Source organism: Oryx dammah, unplaced genomic scaffold (genome assembly GCF_014754425.2).
Source record: "Oryx dammah isolate SB20612 unplaced genomic scaffold, SCBI_Odam_1.1 HiC_scaffold_25, whole genome shotgun sequence".
NCBI classification, from domain to species: domain Eukaryota; kingdom Metazoa; phylum Chordata; class Mammalia; order Artiodactyla; family Bovidae; genus Oryx; species Oryx dammah.
The window spans coordinates 67931686-67958560 of record NW_024070209.1 but is presented as its reverse complement, the minus strand read 5'-3'; the positions used below and the strand labels follow the sequence as shown (position 1 = coordinate 67958560).

General features: G+C 46.6%; 1 protein-coding gene across 1 annotated transcript; it reads right to left on the bottom strand.

Annotated features, from left to right (window-relative positions):
* CAPN14 (calpain 14) lies at positions 1 to 26202 on the bottom strand. Its single transcript, XM_040224142.1, has 18 exons — positions 26097 to 26202; positions 25254 to 25428; positions 24586 to 24648; positions 22370 to 22455; positions 18817 to 18891; positions 17455 to 17618; positions 15967 to 16138; positions 14391 to 14393; positions 13405 to 13608; positions 11970 to 12006; positions 11197 to 11253; positions 10281 to 10338; positions 7616 to 7680; positions 5856 to 5924; positions 4596 to 4674; positions 3674 to 3790; positions 3232 to 3287; positions 1 to 1352 (listed from the first exon to the last, which is right to left on the bottom strand). Exons 1-18 carry the CDS (start codon positions 26117 to 26119, stop codon positions 1326 to 1328), a joined length of 1530 nt encoding a protein of 509 aa, XP_040080076.1. The 5' UTR covers positions 26120 to 26202; the 3' UTR covers positions 1 to 1325.
* Between the last annotated feature and the right edge of the window lie 673 nt (positions 26203 to 26875).

Genomic DNA, 26875 nt, shown 5'->3' with positions numbered 1-26875 from the left:
GCAATAACAATTTAATTAAACCAAATATTTACAATGGCAGAATATAAAGATAGAGATATTGATAAATAAACAAACATAAAACTCTTTTAAAAAATATAAATATAGGATCACTATTTATAAAATCAGTAATACCTCAAGTAGTAGTATACATAGCACTTTATGACAAACTGTTGTATTTTTCATCATTTGGAATAAATAAAGGTTTTTCTAAATAAAATGCTTTTCTATTACCTGAGCCATGCTTTGAAAGTGCTCCCTCTTTCTCCCATACTGCCCATCTACCAGGCTGTCAAATTTCCTTTAGTTCTGCCAAAAGACACCCTTTGATCCCCTCCCTTTCAGCCTCCTCCTTTAGTCTGCTATGGGCCTGGAAACCAGGCAGTCCCAATGGTTAGAACAGTTTGTAAATGAATAATAAATAGAATTTTAATGAATGGCTCTAGGTTGCTAACTTACAAATAGAATGTATGGCCTTGGAAAATGGCCAGCGCTCTGGTTTTCCATCTGGGTTCTGGGTTGGTAGGGATCCCATGAAAATGAGGTATGAACATAGTTTAAAAAAAAAACAAAACAGATATTCTGACCATTTACTGATTAACTCTATGATGTAGGATGGATTTGTTATTTTTCTTTGAAGTAGACCTGATAGCCCATAAGTCAGGTAAACAGACTGACATCCATCATATGCAGAAAGCCCTTTAAGAAGCTGGATGTTTCAAATCTACCGGTACACACCAAATCCAACTATCTGGAGATATTGTTAGCGGAAGATCACTCAGTGACCTCAGAGGCCAGGGCCAGCCCATCCCCCCAAACCTTGCCAATTCTATTATTTTCTGCACTCTTGAAAGTGCAATATGGGTCTACTGCACCCCTAGACAGTTAAAACTTAGCCTATGCTGCTACCAGTTTATAGATGTCAATTTACATATGTCTATAAACATATCATTCCCTCTTCAGATCTTGAAACCTAGACGCTTACCCCAAATATGATGACATAGCATGTCTAAGGTCATTTAAGTTGGACTCCCATGGAGGCCGTATCATACAAAGATAAGCACATCAACCCAGAGTCAGCTCAGGCCATGTCTCTGCTTGTGGTTGTGGTCACTGGGGAAAAGAGCTGGTCTTGACAACCCCAAGGCAATCTTTGCTCCCTCACTTCTCTTCTTGTATGCTGCCCATCCTCCCAGATGAGAAGGTGATAGCTGGAGACACGGTCCTGAAGAAATGTAGGTGGGTTGAACATGGGTTGGTCCCAGCTAAAGGCCACCCTTGGTCCATATGCAGAGTCCTCAGTGAGGATCAGTGAGCTTCCAACCTTCTCAGCAGTACAGAGCCATCATTAGCCACTGGAATAATGGGGAAGCAAGTTACAGTCCATTCAGAGCCATCTCTGACATTCAGTTAAGGATGCTTCATCTCTCAGTCACCTGGTGACTGGACTTGGGGCCTCCTCCCCCTCACTCCTGGGAAGCCATGGAGACAGGACATTAATGGATGGCTTAGCCAGAGGGACCACACCATCTGGTGGTAAGTATAAATCAACCTGAAAATATAATCAACCTTGACTTCTCCTGGTGCCTGTGAATGATGATAGCCAGAGATGCTGGTTGATTCTATATTCAATTCTCAATGCAATTTTCCCCCACGAATTCAATTTGGCATGCTCTTGATAGCAGTGCGCAGGTGTATGGACCGACTGAGCAGCAGAAATCCATTAGAGCATATTCTACATGTTTACATTTATGAGCCCATTGGTCTGACAGCTTTATGTGTGTGTAATGAATGGTCCCTCTAACTCACACAGTGGGGATCTCTGGAGAGGCCACACCCCGGACCAATTACATTAAAAGGGTGATGCTGATGCTGGTGATGATGAAGGTGATAATGGTGACGTTGCCAAAGGGATCAGAGAAAACCCCAGAGTGAAATCCCGACAAGTTGGCTGCTACTCCCTTCAAACCTCCTTGAATGACCTTGAGGATCTCCTTAAGGAACCAGAGATGGTCAGGGCTGTAGTGACTCTTAGAGACCACCTCGCTCAGCCAGCTCATCTCACATATTGGGAAGTTGAGGCCCAGAGGTGTAACATGATTTGCCCACAGATGGTTACAAGGGGTGCTGTGGCTTGTAACAGTCCATTCTCTTGTTGTGATGGCACATTGCTTTTTAGAAGCCTCCTCAAGCTGTGGGCTATCCCGTGTCGATTGCCACACTGACATCGTCCTGCTCTCTCAGTGCTGAGTCTGCTGCTATGGAAGGGACTGCTTGAGATCAGGAGGTGGTCTTGGGGACCTTTGCTTGGGGATGGGCTCAGGAGTTCTAAAACCATTGCCTCTCTAGCGCCATCACATCTTCACATTCAAACATGCAAGTGATTGAGGGTAGACACACTGTGGGTCCCTATATCTTAGAAAGTGAAAGTCACTCAGTCGTGTTCAACTCTTTGCAACCCCATGGACTATACAGTCCATGGAATTCTCCAGGCCAGAACACTGGAGTGGGGAGTAACCGTTCCCTTCTCCAGGGGATCTTCCCAACCCAGGGATCAAACCCAGGTCTCCCACCTTGCAGGCAGATTCTTTACCAGCTGAGCCACCAGGGAAGCCCACCAGGGAACCTTCTACATCTTAGAAGGTTATTCCATAAAATGGACATCTGGGGTCAAGAGAGAAACCCCAGCTTTTATCAGTCCCTTCCTAAGCAGCTCAGACAGAGAATGTGTTTTATTTTTTTTGGCCACCCTGCATGTGGTATCTTAGTTTTCCGACCAGGGATTGAACCTGAGCCCCCTGTAGTAGAAGCACAGAGTCTTAACCACTGGCCTGCCAGGGAAGTCCCAGAGAATGTCTGAGAAAGAAAGGGCAGATGATTCAACTCCAGACTCCAACGTCTATGCAGCAAACACCATCTAACACCACATCTGGCCCATAGAAGGTGCTCAGTAAATCCATGCAACCTGAGTCACCGGGGAAGATAATCAGTGTCAGACACAGTGTTGTTCCCCCCTCAGCATATCACTTCAGTCATTCAACAAATACTTGTACCTTCCCCGGCACACAGCAGGAGCCCCATCAAAACAATGCCTGAATGAATGAATGCAGTGCTGCCTCCTGAACTCAGCAGAATGAAGGGTCCGCAGCACCCTTCTCCTTCACAAGACCCTGGACCCGCACTGGCCACCACTCCCTAAGATGATGAGACTCAATCCCGTGGAGAAGGCCTTACCTCTGGCTTCTGGAGGTATATCCCTTTGCCGTCTTGGGTCAAGTTTTGGAAGACATCTGTGAAAATGCAGCAGAAAGGAACACAGTTGTGTGTGTGCGTGTGTGGGGGTGTGTGTGTGTGTGTGTGTGGGTGTGGGTGTGTGTGTTGGAAACATAAGGGACTAGCTCCTCCCATACATCCCCTCACCCAGGAACCCAGTTTTGGCCTTGGTGCAACCACACGTGCCACACTTGTTCTAAGCAAGCCACCCACCCCTCTGCCCTGGAACAGGCAAGGCATCCATGAGTTTGGGGAGATGCAGCCAGGTTTCACAGAAACAGAGCCAGCGTTCCCCAGAGTTCCCGGCACTGGCAGCGTCCTCTTTTCGCTTGAACTGGGAATGGGTGGGCTATCCACGGGGAGAGCAGAGGAAGCCCAGGTCCACCCTCCTTCCCCAGCTCACCCTCCATGTTCTCCACACGCAGCATCAAGTGGACAAAGCTGACGAAGTTCATCTGGAGGTCGGGGCCGCCGTAGCGGATAAGCATCAGTTGGCAGATGCCATCACTGAGCACGATTCCTGCGTGGAACACAGGCTACCACCATGGGTGCTGGGACCTCACACCTAGCTCCCCTTCTACCTGACGCCCCTAAATTGTCCCTCCACCTCCGGGATCTGAATTCTAATAGCCCGGGGTCGTCTTTGACAGGATTCATTGTGAATTAATTACTTATTTTACTAATCTTATCTTCTCTCCATTCTCTGTCCCTGTCCCCTAGGCAACCAGGAGGATTTCTTGATCAAGCGGGTTACTGGCCTTCCAGGCAGGAGGCAGTCTGCTTAGTGGTCAAGACAATCTGTTTTGGAGTCTGGGAGTCCTGGAGGTAAGCCCCAGGTGACTTAAATTATCTGAGCTGCTATTTCTTCCTCTGTAAAGTGGGGATTATGACAGGGTGTTGGCAAAGACTAAAGTGTGGGTGTGTGCCAGCCCTCAGTAAATGTTAGCTCTGAACATACTGATAATCCATGTTTTAGTTAATCACAGATCCGCATCTTTGGGCCTCTGAACTCAGGGAGTAACTCTGCTCTTTAGAACAACTGTTAGGCTTCCCTAGTGGTTCAGTCAGTAAAGAATCTGCCTGCAGTGCAGGTAGACCCGGGTTTGATTCCTGGGTCAGGAAGATCCCCTGGGGAAGGAAACGGTGACCTATTCCAGTATGCTTGTCTGGAAAATCCCATGGACAGAGGAGCCTGGCAGGCTGCAGTCCATGAGGTCACAAGAGTTGGACCCAACTTTGTGACTAAACCACCAGCAGGACCAGCCCCACCCCTGCCCCACCCCTGCCCCACCCCCAGCCCCCCTCCGGGCCTGCTGTGTGCCTACCTGCCTCCCTCATGGCAGCCCGTAGTTGGGCCCAATTCAGGGATCCTGACTGGTTAGTGTCTTGCTTGTGGAAAACCTCCTGGGAAGAACACAAAGCAAAGGCTGAGGAAGCCAGCCATCTCCAAGCACCCTCTGAGAGCCCCTTGCACCCCAGTGTCAAGCCTGCAGGACTGCTAGTGGGCGTGAGGCTCCATCTTCGGGCCTAGCTGCCCAGACAAGAACAGGCTGGGGTCTCCTGGCCGGGATCCCACCCCCTGTCCCAGTTGTCCTTTAGGCTGTAAGAGGGGGCAGTCTTTCTGTCATGAGGGATAGAGAGTCAGGATACAGGTAAACATGCTTAATCTAAGCGAATCATCCAAATTTTGAAGGGCTTCCAACCTGATGACTCAGGAGACAGGAGGAGGGTTGTGAGCAACAACTGGAAAAGTAGGCGGGAGCCAATTTATGAAGGACTCTAAATGCCATGCTAAGGGGTGTGAACTTGATCTGAAGGCCACGGGGAGTCTCTTCCTTTTAGTTAGGAAGGAAGGAGGCAACATGATCGGATGTCACTTTCAAAATCCAGAAGACTATCACAACAGGCTCTCTGGGTTTGGAAGAGAAAGGAAGAAACACTAGAAGGACACTTGGGAAGACTGAGTGAGTGGTTGGGTAGTGTCAGGCAAGGGTATTCTCCTCGGTTCTGTCTCATCTCAACAAAAATTGGAAGCGACGGACGTTAGAGCCCTCAGCGTGTCATAGCTCTCGGACAGACCATGCTAGAGCTCTCGGGTCTGGGAAAGACCATGTTATAGCTCTCAGGTCTTGAACAGACTGTGTTATAGCTCTTAGACAGATCAGTGTTACAGCTCCGTGTTACAGCTCAATTTTATTTAAGAAAATAGCAGGAAAATACATCCTTGAGGTGTGAGGGCATGCCGACCCAAAGACGCACAGAGAAGAGATGGGGAGACCCGACCCTTTGGCTCTTCTTTTTATATGTTTTTTCCTCCCCCCAGGCCTGCCCTCTGTAAATTGGGCTAGCCAGGAGTGCTGTTTGTTCTACCTGAAGTCCTCACTCCAGCCCGCAGACCTTTCTTTGTTCTATTTTCGCAGGCTTTTCCCTTCATTGTCTTGTAGCCACCACGGTTCTGGACTCTTGTTTCCTATTCTAACTACTTAACAGTAGAAAGGGCTGAAAGGGAGAGGTCTTTTACAAGTTTTGCAGAATTGCCCTTTATGCACCGTCCTGCGGGAGGCAGGCTAAACACTTGTTCTCACCTGATAGAACATCAGCTGCTTCCACAGGTCCCTGAATTCCTGGATACTCACAGTGCCGGATGCGTTAAGCTGATAGCAGGGTTAAGGTCAAAGCCACCACAGGAGTTTCATGCCCACCCCTGGAGGCAGTGATGGGTCCTTCACAGAGCCGCAGGCAACTTGGGACACCACAGTCAATGTTGGACATCCCTAGTTGGCCTCCCCTGACTGGTCTGTCCAGCCCAGGGCTCCCTGGCCCTTGCTAGGAAAGGACAGAATGAGCTGGAACACAGCAACGCTGGGAGGAGAGGTGGGGATGATGGTGGTGATAACAGCTTCCATTTAGTGAAACAGGGTGTTCTGATGTGGCTGATTTGATACAGTTTAAATAAAACATAGTAAATATTTTATCACTATTGTTAAAACTAACTTATGGATGGATTCAGGCACAAGGGTGGATGAGGATTTTTATATTTAGTCCTTTTGTGACAAGTTAACAGCTGACTGGTTGGCTCTGTAGACCATGTCCAAGTCCCCCCACGTCAGAGAGACTGGGTCAGAAATACCACCACACACCAGCTCTATTGGAGCCCTGACGGTGGGCCTAGTGCTGAGCTACACACTTGACCTATGGAACTTCATTTTCACCTAGCAGTTGGGGTAAGTACTAACTGCCCCCTGCTCTGAATGATGAAATGAGAGCTCAGCAAGTATGATCTCGTCCAAGTCCATACATCTGGTGACAAGGCTGGGACCTGCCCCAAAGCCTGCACACCTGACCACCATCTCCCATCGCCCCTGGCCTCTGCAAAGTTGCTAACAAGATTCTTTGTATTTGCAACCCTCTTCACACTATCCATTCTATGTGCCTCTCTGTAGTGTGGGTAATTAAACTCCAGTTAACTTGTCCACTTCCCTGGTGGCTCAAATGGTAAAGTGTCTGTCTGCAATGCGGGAGACCCAGGTTTGATCCCTGTGTTGGGAAGATCTCCTGGAGAAGGAAACGGCAACCCACTCCAGTACTCTTGCCTGGAGAATCCCATGGACGGAGGAGCCTGGTAGGCTACAGTCCATGAGGTTGCAAAGAGTCGGACTTGACTGAGCGACTTCACTTTCACTTAACTTGTCCACTTAGAAAATCAGAAGGTTTACTAGAAAAATCACAGGGTTGAAAACGAGGAAAACTGAGTTCTCGGCAGGTCACTGACCTCCAAGCTCTGGTTTCCTGATCTATAAATGGGAGCAGCTGCTGCCCCATCAGCAAAAGGAAAACTCAGAACCTGAGGCTCCTTTAAAAGCTTCTTGTCACCCAAAGAAGTGTTACTGTCCACCACCCTGCAGCTGCCTCATCCTCACTCTTTGGAAATAAACTTATTGTTATTAATAACAAAGTCATTTCAGTCATGTCCAACTCTATGAGATGCTATGGCCTATAGCCTGCCAGGCTCCTCTGTCCATGAGATTCTCCAGGAAAGAATCCTAGATTGCGTTGCCATGCCCTCTCCAGGGGATCTTCCTGACCCAGGAATCAAACCTGGGTGTCCTGCATTACAGGCAGATTCTTTATGTCTGAGCCACTAGGATATTGATCACTTATTCAATGACTCAGTGACAGTTCTGTCCTTAGCACTTCATCTTATTTGCATACCAGTCCTACAGAATAGGCTTTAACACTACACCCTAGTTAAGTGCTAGGGCTGGATTTCAATCCCAGGCAGTCTGGCTCCAGGGCAAAGTTCTCCAACAGCAGAATGCATCTACCCACAAACCTGGAAGGATACATCCAGCAGGGCCAGGATACCCTGACAGGCCTCAAGGCTGAAGAGAGGCTGTTTGCTTCCTAGACCTGTGAAGGAACAGAAAGAGTCTGCATGGGAGTGGCCCTGGGACTGCAGGGAGAGGCAGTGCTGTCTAGACCCTCCAGAGGTTCCAAGGAGCATCATTTATGTTGAGGGTGGGGAGACTAACAGCAGTGGAGACAGAGAGAAGGCTCGGCGGGTGGGGGCACAGAGGGTGATTCCTACCCCCAAGGAAAAGCAGTAAAACCCTGCAGAGAACGTTCTGGCTTACACAATGGGACAGATGAGCATGGCCCTTTGCACCTGGTGGAGTGGCAGGAGGGTAACATTTTGTAACTGGGGGAATGGCAGAGGCAGGTAGCCAGCTAGTCACAGACTACCCAGCCTGAAAGAACTTGTTCAAGCTCCCATCCAAACTGGGAGACAGCCTCAGACATCTTGACAGTGCTCCTGTCAGCGATGGGACCTCTCCTTCTCACGGGAATCCATAGCTCCAAGTCAGGGGAAATTTCTCATTTAATTCCAAAGGAACATCTTTTCTCATTCATTCACTAGTCCTAGCTTTACCTGCAGAAAAGCATAAGTAACTACCTGTCCCCTCCTCGACATCTCCCCTCCGTTCTAAACATCTAAACATCTCTCCAGCACTTCCCCAGATGACATGGTTTCTAAACCCTCACCTCCCTCTTCCATGATCTATGCTTTGCCAGCATCTCCCTAAAATGTGATACCAAGACTGGAACACACGCGTGCAGCTACAACTGGATTAAGCAGAGTACAGGGGGTCTATCACTTCTAACATTTTCAGTCTGCATTTCCCAAATTAGGTTCCAAGGGAGATGTTTTGCAGAAAAAGGGTTTTGATTTCAAATACATTCGAAATATTTTGTATCTACAAGCATTTTCTCCATTATCATGTACCTTAGCACGTGATTAGTACAGAGGAGTCAACATTGAAATTTTGTTTAACGCAGAATTGCCTAAGTTCAGTTGACCGTAGAAGGTAACCCCTTATATTTCACAGAACACTCACTAAAACCTAATTTCCTAAGCACAATTGACTATAGAACCTAACCCTTTTTATTTCATGGAACACTCACTAAAACCTTTTGGTTTCTAACATTTCTTGGAACACGATTTCAAAAACACACATCTAAAGCTTCCATTAAATACTGCCTGGATTTCGATTAGCTTATTTAGCAGCAACTTAAAACTATTAGCACATGTTAAGCTCAAGGTCAACTAAATTAACCAGATATCTTTCAAATAAACTGCCACAAAGATGAGATCTCTTCTGTTTTGAACTTGTGCAACCAATTTTTTAAAAATTACATAATGGCAGTTTTTAATTATCACCCTGACTGCATTTCATCTTTTTGGCTTGGGCACAGCTTGTGGTGAACATTCTGAATTTCAATTCTATTGTCTATTAATGATTCCTCCCAGCTCTGTGCCATCTGCAGATCTGATAAGTCTTCGTGTCTTGTCTTCCTCCAAGCCATTGATAAAAGCTGAGGACGTGTAGGGGGACCAAGGGCAGAATACAGAGATTCATCTAAGTATCTAAACATGTAGACTCTGATCCATAACATAGAATTATTCCTCTGGTTTCATATTTATATAACTCTTGGGATTGATGCTAAAATTTTGAATCATATTGCTACTTTCCAACCCCCACTTCATCATTTGTTATGAGAGACTTTACCAACTATTTTGCCAAAATCTATAGTAGCTCTTTGATCTGTCCACCAGAAATCCTCTCATAGGAATAAATGAAAGCAATGTGTCCATCCATTCTTTTAAAAATTTAAATGTGCAGAAGCCATCTCTTTTAGATAATTTCCATAGAATTTTTTTTTGATGGGGGGTAGGGTGGGGGCACATCTTATATTCTATCATTTCTAGAGCCTCGCCTTCTGGCTCTTTTATGATATTCGAGTGTGGTTTTGAGAAACCATCTGGAAATTATGCAATTTCTGAGTCTGTTTGGGTTTGAAATCTTGGCTTCATATAAAAGAGAAGCAATCAAATACCCTTCAATTGTTTGGTTTACTTTTTTCATTTTGAGGTTCATTCTCTTGCCTGGAGAAATTATGTTCTTTTCATTCAAAATGTACATATAAAATACTTTTAGATGGGCTTTAAGCTTTCCTGATGATTTATGCCAGGCTTCACACAAAGGCATCCACATCAAAGTTCTCCTATATGATGTGCTCCCTTCTATCAGATTTTTGTAGGTTAATCAATTTAAATATGAGCTCATCAGAGATCTCCCTGGTAAGCTACTCAATACTTAATTATTTATTTGCTGAGTTGAAGAAATGAGTGCTATTCGTCCACAAGGACTTTCTAAGCCAAAAAAGGAATACTCAGCTATTCTTTGCAAACTAGCAGAAATCTTTATTTTCTCTACCATGTATCTCTACATACCCAACTAAGCAAAAAAAAAAAAAAAAAAAAGAGCTATTTTCCCAAGCTGCATAAACTCCTCTACCTCTGTCAGACCACACGACCCACCCTGGTGTAGGACACAGCTGCTGGGGAGACCAGTGGGCATTCACATGGCCCACCAGTAGAAAGAGAAACAGACCCAGAGTTCAGGAAAGTCGTGTTCCCTGAGTCCAACAGGAATGACTGAAATACTCACCTGACCAGGGCATGTGGTTCAGGATATTCTGCAGTTGGATCGCATTTATTTCTGGGTACTGAAGTGAAGAAGAGGGTCAGGAGAAAATCATCATTCCTGAAGGCTCATTAGATATAGAACCCACAGATAAACAGGGCTGGGAAAGGCCTCTCCCACATCTGCTTAACAGAGCACATATGCCATTTCTGGGCAGAATAAGTGACACCGTTTTCTTACACATAAGGACGTGACTAGACATAAAATTAAATCTCAAATTTCATAAGAACTTCAACAACAGTTTAACTGGGTGTCAAATTCAGAGTGCCCCACCAGGGCAGGACTCTTCAGAGGTAGACTAATAGAGATGTTTCTCAAACTGGGTTCTATAGAGATGCTGCAAAAGTTTAGCAATTGAGTTTCAATTTTATTCTTATTTAACTATCCTTAGCCAAGAGTCCAGATTTCCATTCTAGACTTCATCAGAATCCACTCTTTACATGGACATTTGACTTTAAAACATGTTAATGAAATGTAAGTACCATAAATTTGAACTTGTAAAATGGATATGATACCTTTATATGTATCTGGATTTTTATATATCTTAGGATTCTCTATGAGAGTCCATTTGATAAAAGGACTGCAGCAGAAAATGTTTAGAAATGCCTGGCATGGAGGAAAATTCTTAAAAACAATACACAGAAGATTTTGATGTAGCCTCTCTGACTATACTAAGCAAATGCCAGTGTGAAAGTGAGAAAAGATGGGAAGGCAGGCAACTTGTGAATTAAATCAGGAGTGTTACTAATGCAGGAAGTTCATGTTCTTCCAGTTTTAATGACATCTCTCAGATGTCAGACCCAGATTTCTTGCCCTGTTCCTAACTGGGTTTGGCTCCGCAGTGTCCCCTGCTCCTCACTACCTCCCCTGGTCAACTTACCTTTTCAAAGAGTTTGGTGAAGAATTCATCCTTCCCTTCACTTTGGTCTACAATTTCCTATAGAAACAGACATACAGAAGGACAAGGTCAGTCCCTGGACAAATGGACTCTCATGCATACACTAATGGGTCACGGCCTCCAGGCCTCTGAAATCTACAAACTTGACCTTGAGCACGGCTTTAAATTTTCTGCCATAGCCTTCACATACATCCCTTGTTTCTCTAACCCTCAGTGGCTTGGGGGAAGTAGCAAACCATGAAAGAGGCAGAAGAAACACCAGGTAGAGAGAAATAAGAGCATGGATGTGTAACTCATGCACAAGGGCTCTGGGCCTTCAAGACCAAGGACCTCATCAGAAGGGCAGTTCTCCTGGCACAAAAACAGCAGAATTGGAGGACTTTTAGGGCATGATAGATAACACAATATATGTGCCATAGAGGGCTTCCCCAGTGGCTCAGTGGTAAAGAATCTGCCTGCAGTGCAGGAGAAAAGGAGACTCCAGTTCGATCCCTGGGTTGGGAAGATCCCCTGGAGGAGGAAATGGCAACCCGCTACAGTATTCCTGCCTGGAGAATTCCATGGACAGAGGCTGCGTCCATAGGGTCGCAAAGAGTCGGACACAACTGAAGCGACTGAGCACGCACACGTGCCATAGAGTAGGGCCTGCAGGACCTACGACCTCTTCCCCTGAATCCTAAATGTGAGGGGAGAAGCCTACCCTCCCTGGCTTTGTGAACAGATCCGGTCACATGCAAATCCACCTGAAAACTCACCTTAGAGAAGATGACACTGGAATTGCTGCCAATTTCACTGAGAGGGGAGAAAAGACAGACTTACTTCCGGGGGATAGCCTGGAGCCTTTTGGCCAATACCCTCCCTCATCTTCCCAGCTCCTTAGCTAATGCACCATGTGGGCCTTGCCCGGCTCCACCTCATGCCCCACCTGCCCTTGAAGTGTGCAGTTTGGCACACAGCTCAGCACTTGGCTGTACTTCTCCACCTGCCCTGCGCTCTCACCCCCTGCATTTGCTCAGGATGAGCCCTCTACCCCGACCCCATGTGCCCTTTCCTCCCCCGCAGCCCCGCCCTCATCTAACTACTTCTACTCACACATTAAGACTCAAAGTCTCACAAGGCAGAGACCCAGGACCAAGTTAAACTACCTACGCCCAAAACATGAAGGAAAAAGCACTGGGTCCTAAGTACTGAAGGGCAGTCATGTCAAAACAATCCTTGGCAAAATACAGGCCTACCTCATTTCACTGTGCTTCGCTTTATTGTATTTTTCACAGATTAAAGGTTGGTGGCAACCCTGTGTCGAGTAAGTCTACGGGAGCCATTTTTCCAACAGTATTTGCTCACTGCGTGTCTCTGTCACATTTTGGTAATTCTCACAATATTCCAAACCTTTCATTATTGTTTTATTTGTTATGGTGATCTGTGATCCATGTTGTTATTATTGCAAAAAGATTCTAACTCCTTAAATGCTCAGACAATAGTTGCCATTTTTTAGCAATAAGTATTTTTTACTTAAGGTATGCACATTGGGTTTTTTTTTTTTTTTTGACACAATGCTATTGCACAATACTATAATACAGTATAAACATAATTTTTTATATGCACTGGAAAACCAAAAACCCCGGTGACTCTCTTTAATGAAGTATTTGCCTTATTCCAGTGGTCTAGAACTAAACCTAAGATAGGCCTGTTATAAGCTTGGCTGGGGTGTGTGTATATTGAATTGTCTGAGCCCAATAGTTGATGACAGCCTCCCTCATCTGAACAATCCCAGTGCCTCCTGTAGGAATCACCACCTCCATGAAGCCACTCCTGCTTCCCCTAGGACCATGGGAAGTTGGCTCAGATGCTCCTCCTTGATGTTCTCCTAACACCCTGGGCAAATAATCACTTGCCCCAGACAAAGTGTAACATAAATAACTGCTCACATATCTATGTCCTTTCCAGACTGAGCTCCTGGAGGGCAGGGCCCAGGCCTGTTCTAGCTTTTTCTCTAGCAGAGTGTTCATTTGTTAGGAGAGTAGGGAGGAAAAAGTGAAGGTGTCTCCATGCAGAGAGCTGTCCTGCTCTCGGGCTTGCCCTGTCTCTCTTCTGTATGGTCACAGAGACCCCATCCTCCACCATTTTTCCCTTACTCTCCCTCCCTTGGCCCAAGTGGACCCCAATGTCCAGGAGAGGCCTGGCCCTTACTAAAAGACGTGCTTCCTGGAGAAGACTCTGAGGACGAACTCAGACTCCTGACGGGCCTCAGATGTGCAGGGCACAATCACGTACGTCCCTGGCTCCAGCCACAGTTCCTGGCTCACTTCCTTCTCTGTGAGAAACGTCGCAGGGCAACTCAGGGAAGCATTTTTCCAGAAGAACTCAGAGGGCAGTTTCTTCTGGGCATCGAAGCTCTATAAATGGAGGACAGAGGGCAACAGATGAGGTGATCACCCATGGTTTGGAGTCAGGCCTGGACACCTTGTCCAGGAGCCAGGACTAAAGTGGCCTCTGATTTGCCAAATGCCACGTCCCCCAGTGGAAGAGTGAGGAGTGGAGAGAAAACACCAGGACATGTCCTGAGTAGGCACCTCTGCTGGAACCTTACATGAGGCTGAATACATAAGTCATTTGATTTAACTTTATGTTAAAACATCATGCATAGAATGAGGTGAGGAAGGTCACTATGTCTACATGTCCACGTTACAGTTGAGGGGCTGAGGCTCAGATAAATTAGGTCATCTGCACAGAGTTACCCAGCAGGTAAGAGTCTCTGCCAGGAGAGGAATTCAGGGCAGCTAGGCCCCAGTGCCCATGTTCTAGATCCTTCCTGATGCTGCCTCTAGGTATGCGCTATAGTTTCAAGGTTGATTATGACATGATTATGGTCACAGGTACACACATACCACCAGCCATCTGCCTCCATACTGATCACCTGGCCATTCCATACCATCTCAGGGAATATAGCCTCATAAAAGGGAAAGAGGACTGGCCAAAATCCAGAAGACCCAATCAGAGGTCTGGTTTGTGTTTTGTTTTTACAACATATATATTTTTCTCTCTCTCCCTCCCTCTTTTATTTCCCCCTCTGGCCCTGTTTGTCTCTCTCACTTCCTCTTCCCTTGGCTTTTATGCAGGGCTATGGAGGGAGGGGTGGTCCACATGGGGATGCATACATTTGCTGATAAAGACACTACCTACCACATAAAGACATTTCCTAGATTCTACTCAGGGCTGGGGAAACAAAATGTATCTCCTGGTCATGCTTGCTTTCTTATTGAGACAATGAGAACTAGAGAATCAGTCCATTGCTCTCTTTGCCCTGGTTTCCAGGAATCTCAGAACTCACTTTTACAATCAATTGTAGTAGCTAGCCTATGTATAGTGTTCCTGGTAGAATCAATTGCTTCCTTCTCCCTTGTCCATTTATAACTTTTTTCTTGTCAGTAGAATTCTATAACTGGTTCATGGTTTTGCTCTGTTTACACTTTTTATTGTAGGTTGACCTAAATTCTATTTAGGAATAGGCTTGATATAAATAAATTTTTCTTTTTAAATTAATAGGTAACTTTGGGAGCACACAGTATTCCCTTGGGAGAGAAGAAAAAAAAAAGCCCAAACCGAACTAAGACACCCAACGCAAAATGGTTTCTTTATAAAAATCCTTTTACTCTAATCAGTCTAATCTGAGAAAATTAAGTTTTTCACTCCTGATTTCTTTGGGAAACAAAATAATAGCTGCCACCCTTCAGAGGCCAGGAGATCTCAGGCCTTCTTAACTGATCCCTCTAAGCTGCCACTGCAGCTGAAACACAGAGCTATCCTTGGCCTCTGCCTGCGTTTCTGTTTGGTTTCCCAAGCCTTCATCCCTGATTCCTAGGCAGTGGGTTGCATGCTCTCCTGCTGTCCCCCCTGTTATAGATCTATTTTATGATGGGCTTCATAACTCAGGCAAGATTGTGATTTATCATTCTTCCTTTGCTGTGACAGTCTGAAATATTTGCCCCAGGTATTTATGTAGAGATTTAATAAATTCTAAAATTTATTGGTTCTGCATCAGGCTCAGACCTCTCTGCAGAGGCATAGGGACTTTAGGGGGGTCCTTGGATAAAAAAGAACATCAGATGTTCTGTACTTGCACACACAGGCAGTTGGCATTATTGCCAGCCCTTTCCAGAGCTCCTTACATAAGGCTCCTGCAGTCACAGTGACCCCGGCCACGGGGGACATCACTCCCAACCAGGGCCAGCGGGCAAGTGTGCGACTCACCTGGCTCATCTGAAAAACAACAAAAAAAGAGGCCTCATGAGGTGCTGAATCCAGCTCTTTCACAAGCACAAATTCTAGTAGAGGCTGACTTACAAGAAGGCTCTACCCAGAGGCCACTACCCCTCCCAGAAGACCTGCTGTTCTAGTCAGTGACATTTTAATCCATCATTAGAAATTCTGGAAAAGGGTGAGGCAAGGTAAGCTTGGCTTGGGAAGAGGCAAAGGGAACCAGAATTAACTGTATCAGCTGTGTGCCAGGTACAGTGCTAAGCACTAGCCAAAGGATTTGCTTCTGCTCCACCCTTTGCATAATTATCACTGTCCCCATTTTACAGATGGAGAAACTGATGTTCAAATGCAAGGAGGGGGCTTGTTCTAGATCACGTATTCCCAAGGGACAGAGACAGGATTTGTACCCATGGTGGACAAAGGAGGTGGGCAGACAGACAGATGGTAAAGGGGACAGGGAACAGGAAGAAAGGATAAGACCCCACGAGAGGCCTACTGACCCTGAAGAGGTAGAAGCCAATGGCGAGGTGAGGCTTCCGGTTGCGGTGCCTGTGTCTGGGCTTCTGGAGCAGGGACACCAGCACGCTGCAGAGCAACTGGGACCTCCTGCCCTCCTGGGGCCTCCAGATGGACAGCAGGAACTGCGGGTTCTTCCAAAATGTGTCTGGGGCAAAACACAGCAAGGTGAGACAGGTTTCCTTAGCATCCTGCTCGCCAAACCACAGGTAGGGGCACAGATCCAGGGCACCTGCCTGGGATTCCCACTCCAGGGCCACCTGGACAGAGCTGGGGCCTCTCCCACCATAGCTCTGTCCCTCTCCCACCTACCTCCTCCACCTCGGGTTCTTTTGTGGACACACAGATCAAAGATTGCTGCTGCTGCTGCTAAGTCACTTCAATTGTGTCCAACTCTGCAACCCCATAGACAGCAGCCCACCAGGCTCCCCTGTCCCTGGGATTTTCCAGGCAAGAACACTGGAGTGGGTTGCCATTTCCTTCTCCAATGCATGAAAGTGAAAAGTGAAAGTGAAGTCGCTCAGTCGAGTCTGACTCTTAGCAACCCCATGGACTACAGCCCACCAGGCTCCTCCGTCCATGGGATTTTCCAGAGTACTGGAGTGGGTTGCCATTGCCTTCTCTGAGACCAAAGGTTACTCTCCCTGTATTAATAGCTTTGGCCCAGCACACTGCCTGGCACAGACTTTGTGTCCTGTATGTTCACTGCCTGGGTTGGTGACTGTGTTAACTAACTGGAGAGAAGATGCTCGTGGTGCCAGGGCAGCTGCATTTTAACGGGGACCAAGCCTTAGCTTATGGGCAGCTTCAGCCTTTGGGGGGACACTCAAGGGGAGAGAAAGTCAGAGCTGAGAGGGAGAGAAAGTCAGAGCTAAGACTGCTGTGACCTTGCTGAGATCCTACCCTTCTAATCTTTCCTGCCATGGAGATGGCTCAGTACCTCCACTCTGGAGAAAGGGATGCAGTCCCCAAACCACTCCACTTGGAGAATGTATATATGTTCATCTCTTGTACTTGATGACCTGGGAATCTTTGATTTTGTTTTTCTATCAAACTCCAAGTAAGGAGGGCCTGATACATACAATATAAATACTAATTTCAATCCTACCTGTTACCGGGTTGTTACTTCAGCATATCAAAGGCCTTGTCTGAAAACCACAGAAAGATGTAACTTTTCTATTATGCACGTGCACCTGTGGCCTCCTGGTGCTGGTTGGGAAAGAGAACCCACCCTCTAGAAAGCTGCAGCCCCAACAGATGGGCCTCTTGACAGAGTTCTATGCCTCTGTGCAAATTAGGACAAAGGTGTCCCATCTTCCCACTGGACACAGCCCAGGGCCAGCACACAGAGCTTGGCCAGCAAAGCCCCCTACCTCCTCAGCCAGGTGCCCCGGGCAACGGCTCTGCCCACAGCCCCGCCTTTACCTAGTCGTGAAAGCCTCTGGCTTCCATATACAGACTCACCTCGGGGCGACTTCATCTGGCCACCAGCAGTGCTCCCATTCTCCCATCTTCCCTCCAGCATGGTGTACGACCACTTCTGGCCCACCTCCTGAGTCAGCAGCCCTGGGCTCAGTTTACAGATGACCAGAAGCATGAAATGTGCTTTAAAGTCCCGCAGCGACATCCTGTGCAGAGGATGAAAGAAAGAAATGTGTAGTCGTTCAGTTGCGTCCGACTCTTTGCGACCCTGTGGACTATAGCCCACCAGTCTCCTCTGTCCATGGGATTCTCCAGGCTAGAATACTGGAGTGGGTTGCCATATCCTTCTTCAGGGGATCTTCCCGATCCAGGAATCAAACCTGGGGCTCCTGCATCACAGGCAGATGCTTTACCCTCTGAGCCACCAGGGAAGTCCACGCAGATGACATTCAGTCATCAGGACCAGGGGGAAGCTGCAGCTAAGGATCAGGCGCCCAGCCCTCTCCAGTCCCAGGGCCCCATCCTCCAGGCCCTCATGCAGACCCAGGCGAGTGGGGCTGGCTGGAGCAGCGTGAGGGTCCATCAGCAGCAAGAGGTGCTACAAAGAAACCCTACTCTGTGGCTGAAAGCAGCCTCCAACGGCTGCCTGAGGGCAATGATCCTGTGCCACTGATGGCGGTAATAAAGCAGAACTGGGGTATTCATAGCTGTCCATTGATTTAGACATGTTCAGTGAGAATCACACAGATCTGTTCCTAGTCAGCTGTTGATTAAAAAAATCTTTGCCCCCACAGGCTAATGTTATGGCCTGAGGCATGCCACCTGAACCAGCAAATATTCAGTTTACTCTCTGTAACAGGAAGTAATAGTATTTCCAGGGCTCTTGAGTTCAATGACCTCTTTAAGAATAAGTCTGAAAAGGATTGGTAAGGGGAGAAGAGGAGCCTGTGGGACAGGTTGGAAATTAATAGGAAGGGTGAAATGCAGAGGAAACGAGGAACAGGTGGGTCTCATGTCAGACACCCAGAAGCAGCATCAGCTCAGGGCGTCTGGCGGCCATTCATAAAAAGAGGTGAGAGGCTTTGGGGTGGGTAGGGTAGTACTGCTTTGCTCTGGAGGGCACAGGTGCAGTAGCTTATAGTTTGGCAAGAAACAGCAGTCAGAGAGGAGGTGGTGGCCACCCGCACGCTCTGCTCTGAGCACCCACTGAGCTCCATGCCACAGGTCTCTGCTCTTATCACAGAAACTGTGGATGTTGGATTGCCCAGCTAGGCTGTGAGCCCCTAAAGGGTCTTCTTGATCTCCTAAAAGAAGTGCCTGGCATATATGAGGCACCCCATAAATGTCTGCTGAATGGATGTCCTAATGTAAGTCACGTGTGTCCTGAGTCCCTGAGTCAAATACCAGAATTCTCCATCATTATCTTTTCTCAGCAGCAGAATCTTCTCCTTGGGGCTCAGTAGATCCCACATACTCGAGCTGAAAACAGAAAAGAAATATTTTCATGGGGGAGGAATGGATTACAAAGGACATGCAAGAAATTCTTCAGTAAATGCTCTAGTCTGAGCTTAGTCGCTCAGTCTAGGCACATCACTTGAGCCAAGCTCTGGACTAGGCTCTTGACATGTTTTATTTTATTTAAGGATAACAACAACTTTACAAACTAGGGATTTTTATTGTCATTTTTGTGTGCGTGCTAAGTCGCTTCAGTTGTGAGCCACTCTTTTTTGTCTCTATGAACTGTACCCCTCCAGGCTCCTCTGTCCATGGGATTCTCCAGGCAAGAATACTGGAGTGGGTTGCCATGCCCTCCTCCAGGGGATTTTCCCGACCCAGAATTGAACATGTGTTTCTTGTGTCTCCTGCACTGGCCAATGGGTTCTTTACCACTAGCACCACCTGAGAAGCCCCACTGTCATTTTTAGAGGTAAGGAAATTGAGGTTAAAAGAGATCAGGTCACTTTCTTGAAGCCACAAAGTTATTAAATGTCAGAACTACCACCGAATCTATATTGCTATTTCTTTTTTTCACAACCCGTCATTTTGGACTTTATTTCTGGCCGTAAAAGAGTAAGGCTTTCATGTATCACTTCCCCACTATAAACAGCTAAAAATGGGACAAATACATGAAATAACAGACAGCATGTTTTGGACACAGACAGCAGGGAGCACAAAACTGTGACCTCAAGAGGAGGGAGACAAATGAAGTGAGCTCTAACACTGGCTAGACTCCTGCCTGAAACTAATTCCCCAGACAGTGATGCAGGGGCATGGACCCTGAAAGAGCCTGGCAGTCTTGCTAAGTGGAGGAGACAGAGTCTGAAGTTCAGGGAGGACAAGGCAGCTAGAATTTGCTGGAAACAGTGCCCAAGAGAAGAGGGCTACTTAAGGAAAGAGCTCCAGATAACTTTATAGGGGGCCCCTTGAGTCTTTGGCTAAAATAAAATCTGTGCATACATGAAATGAAACCCCACAAGACTGGATTATACTGAGAACAATTCACAGAGTTGACACTAGGTTGGAAATCATTTGAATTCCAGCCAGCCAGGGTTAAAAGACCTTACAAAATACATGGGGTCTTCAGTAAAGAACCCAAAGATTCTACACCTTAGTAGTGAGGTCAAATTATCCCCTCAATACAGTTTTTCCTAGATCTGTCCTAAAAGAAAACTTCAAAGTATCATTTTAATCCCTAAGCAACTAAATTTGCAACGTCCAGCATCTAATAAAAAAATTACTAGGTGTATGAAGAAGCAGAAAATGTGATCCGTGACCAGGAATAAAAACTGACCTAGAAATAAGAGAAATATGATTGAACTAGTCAATAAGGACATTAAAACACCTATTATAAATATGCTCCATGTTCCCAAAGATGTAAAGGGAACTATGAACATAATGAAAAGCTAAGTGAAAGATATTCTCAAATGGTATCTCTAGATTTAAAAAATATTTATTTAAAATGAAAAATACTTTGGATGAGACTAACTGCAGATTAGACACTATGGAATAAAGCCCATCATTTTATTTAATCCTTATCACACTTCTGGCTCAAAGAAGATTGCTTAAGATCACACAGCTAACAAAGTTAATTTAACTCATCATTTTTTTTCAAAACAAGCACTTGTTTTCCTAAACAAACTACTAGCAACAACATTATGATGCTATATTTCTGTAACACTTTAAAATTATATATGGATGCCATTTTTGGATACCATTTTTCCACATAGACCCAGTCCCTCTGGCAATTCTCTTTATTAAAATATAATAAATAGAGTGCAGTACAACCTATCAGGAGTAAAATTCCACTTATTTTTCTGAGCCTTCAATTTTTCACCCATAGAAATGATTCAGTGATAGTGCACATGTGAAAATGTTTTCTGTACTCTTAAGTGACATGTGAAAGTGAAAGTCACTCAGTTGTGTCTGACTCTTTGCTACCCATGGACTATACAGTCCATGGAATTCTCCAGGCCAGAATACTGGAGTGGGTAGCCTTTCCCTTCTCCAGGGGATCTTCCCAACCTAGGGATCCAACCCAGGTCTCTTGCATTGCAGGCGGATTTTTAACCAGCTGAGCCACAACAAAAGCCCAGGAATACTGGAGTGGGTAGCCTATCCCTTCTCGAGTGGATCTTCCCCACCCAGGAATTGAACCAGGGTCTCCTGCAGGCAGATCCTTTACCAAATGAGCTATCGAGAAAGCCCCCAAGTGATATGTATAGTTAAGTATTAAAAATCTTCACTGCCAGACGGGGAAGGACTATAACACTTCGTCTGCCTTTCTGCCTGGGCCCTATGCCAGCCTGTAGCCTGTAAAGCCCACAGGGTTGATTTTAGGCAGAAACAATAAAAAAGTAGGCATCTAATCAGAATGCCCAGAGGTCATTAAATGCAATTAGAGTATAGGGGCCAATCCTGATCTGTCTGACCCTGACTCGACAAGTCCAAGTGTACATTGACTAGAAAGAGCACCAGACTAGATGCCAAAGACCTTGCTTGAGTCATGCTGTGAGACCCTAAAGAATTCACTCAGTCAAACCAGTCCATCCTAAAGGAAATCAGTCCTGAATATTCATTGGAAGGACTGATGCTGAAGCTGTAGCTCCAATACTTTGGCCACCTGATGCGAAGAACTGACTCATTGGAAAAGACCTCGATGCTGGGAAAGATTGAAGGCAGGAGGAGAAGGGGACAACAGAGGATGAGATGGTTGGATGGCATCACCAACTCGATGGACGTGAGTTTGAGCAAGCTCCAAGAGTTGGTGATGGACAGGGAAGCCTGGCGTGCTGCAGCCCATGGGGTCGCAAAGAGTCAGACACGACTGAGCGAATGAACTGAACCGAAGCATCAGTTTCTTCATAAGTAAATGGAGATGAAATCACCTACCCTATAATAGTGTTGTTTGGAGGACTCAAAGAAATGATCAAAATTCAAAAGGTTTAGCACAATACTGGCAAGCTCTCAATAAATATTAACTTTAGTTATTATAATGAATGAAGTGAAATTGTTAGTCATTAAGTTGTGTCTGACTCTTTGCAACCCTGTGGACTATAGCTCGCTGGCTCCTTTGTCCATGAGATTCTCCAGGCAAGAACACTGGAGCAGGTAGCCATGCCCTTCTTCAGGGGATCTTCTCCACCCAGAGATCAAACCTGGGTCTCCTGCATTACAAGCAGATTGGTCTGTATATTTAAGCATTGTACACGTATGTGTGTGTGTCTGTGTAAATCACTTTGCTGTACACCTGAAACTAACACAACATTGTAAATCGACTATTATTCAATTTAAAATAATAATAATTATAAACATGAGGGATTGAACCACACAGTCTAAAACTTTCCTGACTCAACCTGAGACCAAAAGCATGCGCTGGAATTTGTGTGCCAACAACAAACTTCTTTGCAGCCTTCGCCTACCCCATCCTCACCCCTCCCAGCCAGCCTCAGACGTTTACCTGTCACTCCAGTCTCCTTTCCACTCTATCTTCCCCCAGGGGTTCCGGAGCCTGACAAGATACTCAGGCCCATGTCTGGCGGTCACCTGCACAAAATGAGAACTAGTTCAGGGGGCTGGGCTGAGGGCCAAGAGCAAATGCTGCAGATATCTGAGTGAGATTCATGCCTACAGCTGAGACCTTGAAATGAACCATCAAAGGCCCTAGGAGCTAGCAGAGGAGAAAATGGCTCTGCTGTTTTACCTGCTGTGAGACCTAACGCAAGTTACTTAACCTCTCTGTCTGTTTCCTGATCTGTGAAAAGAAGTTAATGATCACGTCTATTGCATGAATTGAACATTCAAAGATATGTCTACTGAGAATCTGTCAATGTGATCTAATCTGTAAAAAGGGTCTTTTCAGGTATAATTAAGGATTTTGAGACGAAATCACCCTGAATTAGTGTGGGTCCTAAATTCAGTGACAAATGTCCTTACAGAAGAGAAAGGGAAAGACAGAGGAGAAAGGCACGTGAAGATGGAGGCAAAGACTGGAGCTATGCGTGTGAAGCTGGGAAAGCTGGAGACGAGCTGCATGGGAGGAGGTACAGAAGGATTCTCCCCAAGCCATCAGAGGGAAGATGGTACTAAGGACACGTGGATTTCAGACATCTGGCTTTAGAAAACACTGTGAAAAAGACATTTCTCTTGCTTTACATCTCCCAATTTCTTACTAACGTACCTAACTCATAGGACTGTTGTGAGCATTGAGTTAACACTGATAAAGCAGTTAAGACAGTATCACACACTAAGTGCTAAATTTTGTTAATTAAGTATAAAATAATAAAAATAAATATTTTAAAGTATAAATTTTGTTACCTAATATGAAAAAGTTCTTAACACACCAAATATGATTGATGGAGATCTAGGAGATAGAAGTCAGGTGTGAATGGAGTTGAAAAAATCTGAACCAGAGTTAAAGGGAATTGGAGGACTTTGGGGAAGTCGCATCCTCTACAGAATAGCAGAAGTTCTCGAAGATTCAATCTGCTGATTCCTTATCTCCATGCTCTGCTGCTGCTGCTCCCTCCACTGCTGCTGCTGCTGCTAAGTCGCTTCAGTCGTGTCCGACTCTGTGCAACCCCATAGACGGCAGCCCACCAGGCTCCCCCGTCCCTGGGATTCTCCAGGCAAGAACACTGGAGTGGGTTGCCATTTCCTTCTCCAATGCATGAAAGTGAAAAGTGAAAGAGAAGTCCCTCAGTCGTGCCCAACCCTTAGCGACCCCAGCTCCCTCCACTAGGGCCCTCCACTAGGAAGGCCCTTCTCCGCTGACACAAATCTACCGGTCTTTTAGGGTCAACTCAAGGCCACCTACCTTACAAAGCCTTTTCTGATTTCCCTCCAACCCAACCAGATAAATGTTCTCTCCTACCTCTAAACCCCAGAAGACTTTCATCATTGCTTTCTTCTTTCAGCTTCTACTTTGCTTCCCTATAGATTTCAAATATGATTTGTCTCCATACTTGATGGTAAGCTCTTTGGAGGTAGGGTCCCTGTCCCTGTCCCATCTTCCTCTCAATGTTTAATAAAGCTCAAAAGGTAGAGAGCATGGAAGGAAACTGGAAGATTGTTGAAAAGGAGCATGTGGGAAAGAAGCAGAAATCTGAAGGGAAACCCCAGACAGAAAAGTTATCGTTTAGCAGCCCAGGGCAAAGTGAAGCTCAAGAAATGGTTATGAGACACAAGAGGGCTGTGTGTATGCTTTATCACTCACTCATATCCGACTCTTTGCAGTCCCATGGACTGTGGCCCATGAGGCTCCTCTGTCCATGGGATTTTCCAGACAAGAGTACTGGAGTGGGTTGCCATTTCCTTCTCCAGGGGATCTTCCCAACCCAGGGATCGAACCCACAGCTCTCATGTCTTCTGCATTGCAGGCAGATTCTTTTACCCACTGAGCCATCAGGGCTAGATGGCCGACTGGCCAGGGCTGCCCCATGGGAAGAGAGGCTGGGATGATAGTGGGAGGCGGCAAAGCCTGAACCCACTATTTCACCCGAGAAAAGTGGCAGAGAGGTCTGGGGAGCCCACCACCTACTTCGGCAGGCCCACCAGAGAACTGACCTAGACTGGGCACAGATAGTAACATTCACCAAGATGATGTAAGGCATTGGGAAGAAGCCCTGGAGGGAAGGGAGAAGCAGAAGGGAGACAGAGGGGCCAGGTTCCACTCACCTTCCTGATGCCCGTGAGTGTGTAGGCATGGCCGTCCACCAACCCATTCTCCAGCACCCGCTCCTTCTGCAGAGACAAGGAACTCCTGTCTGTGCTCTGTGGGGTACAGCCAACCTGGAGGTTGGGGGTGGCTGGAGCAAGGGTTTATGGGAAGGGTTGGGAGAGATCTATGTGGTCTTTCCCTACAGTTTTCAAAGCTCTTCAGCACCCACAGTCTCATTTGAGCCTTTGAAGAAGTCAGGGTGCCATTCTTCAGTGATGAGCACCCTGCTTTCCAGAGGGCAACTCAACTCAGAGCTGTGAAGTCATGTGAGGTGACACGATGGTCATTAGTGGAGGCGGGGCTAAACTGAGGACTTCCTACTCCAGTTCCAGGTTCTTGTTTGTTATGAAATCAGACAGTGATAGCTAGCAGAGCCGGTAAACTGCTTTGCATGTAGTTGACACTCAAGAAATGTTAGCTCCCTTCTCTGCACACCATGTGTATTCTACGGGGTTCTTGCCTGCCCCGGGAGCTCAGCTCTGCTCGTTTAGTTTGAACATCAGGACTCTGGGTGCGGGAATTGGGGGAGTCTGGGGTATACACTGAGCCAAGAGCAGCAGCTGGTGGGTGAAGGGAAGAGGAGTGGGGGAGGACGCTGTCCTGCCAGGGCACAGCCCAGTCTCACCCCGCAGTGGGTCTGGCAGCCAATCAGGGTTCTGCTGTAAGTGGCTCGGGTTAGGACATCCCAGAGGTTGTCAGGGGCTTCTGCCAGGTTGATGGTCATTGTCACCCCTCCAGTGAAGTCCACAAGGGCTTCAGACACCTGTCCACGCTGCAAGTCTTCATAGGAGCCAGAGAGCCTGCCCAGGAAAGGAACAGACATGAGAGAAGGAAGAGTGTTTCTACTGTACACAGGACAGTCCAAACAAGTCTAAAGAACCCCCTGCTTGGTTATTCCCAGGGCATGTGTCTACTATCCCTTCCTCCCATCCCAGGGGCAAAAAAAGAAATACATACTCAGTTTCTATCCCTACTACACAAGTCCATCCATCAGGGAAAGGTAAGACTCCAGAAAGGTTGTTCCGATGGGGTGACCCTTACAAAAGAGACCCTGGATGTGTCTCTTCTATATTTGCTGAGCTATGCCTCAGTATCTCACTTGATAAACTTCCCCTGCCTCCTCTTGCCCTCCCTCAATGTTGATGAGAGAGAGACAGAGGCAGAGGAGGAGGGACGGGCCAGGAAGGAAAGGGGAAAGGTTTGTGCGGTTGTCTTACTTAGCATAGGCCTTTTCCAGAAGAGCTCCCCAGAACAAGTTCTTGTAGGTGGAAGAGACAAAGACCAGCTGGCCAGCTTCATTCACAGGTAGTCGGTCATCCACCACAACCGGAACCCACTTTCCAAAGTGCCAGAACTGGAAGGAGAGAAGGTCATGGAGGATGGTTAGCCCAGGGAGCAGAGATATGACTCTTCCAGAACCCTCTTTCCTATGGCCTCCTCCAGGCTGGGGCACCCAGAGGACACTCACCCAGAACTGGAAGATACCAGCATACTTCTCCGTGAAACTCTGATTCAGGGGAACAACGCGACTCAAGATGTCCTGGTGCAAACTCAGAGCTTGCAAAGCCGCCAAGAACCAGCAGTCACCTAAGCCAGAGAGCACATGGAATCCACATGAATCTGCTGGACACACATGCAAAGACCGCAAGTGTCTGCGTAGATGTACTGTACAGGCCTGCACAAGCTACCAGTGTCCATGTGAATCTACTGAGGACTAACTGCAGGCAAGAAATGCCGGTCCCAGTTGCTATCCTCTCTGGACTTGTGGCCTAATTTAAGAGAAGGGAATTCTGTATCAGACAGAAAGATGGTGAGTGAGCAGAGCAAGGGGTAGGGAACATTGTCTGGAAATCAGACTTGACACCAAGAACTGAACCATATTCCTAGACTAGTTTTTAGCTTCCCATATGCCCTGACATCAGGAACTGGGACCCAAACCCAACCAAACTTTTCTAAATCCTGCTTCTGTAACTGATTTATGCACTTCTGAGAAAACTTCAACCCTTCTGAACTCCATTTCTCTGTCTGTGAAGTGGGTATGACTACACATGTGCCTTCCCTCATGGCCAAGGGTTTTTCCTCTTCCTCTAAAAAGGAAGTTGGGTTGAAGATAGGTCTGCTCGGACCCTAAAGCATCTAGTGACTGGTATACCAAGAAGGACTCATTACGGGAACTATGGTAGAGTGAGTCCATTTTCCCAAGATGAAACCCAGACCTGGAGACTGGTTAGGGAGGAGGATGGTTAG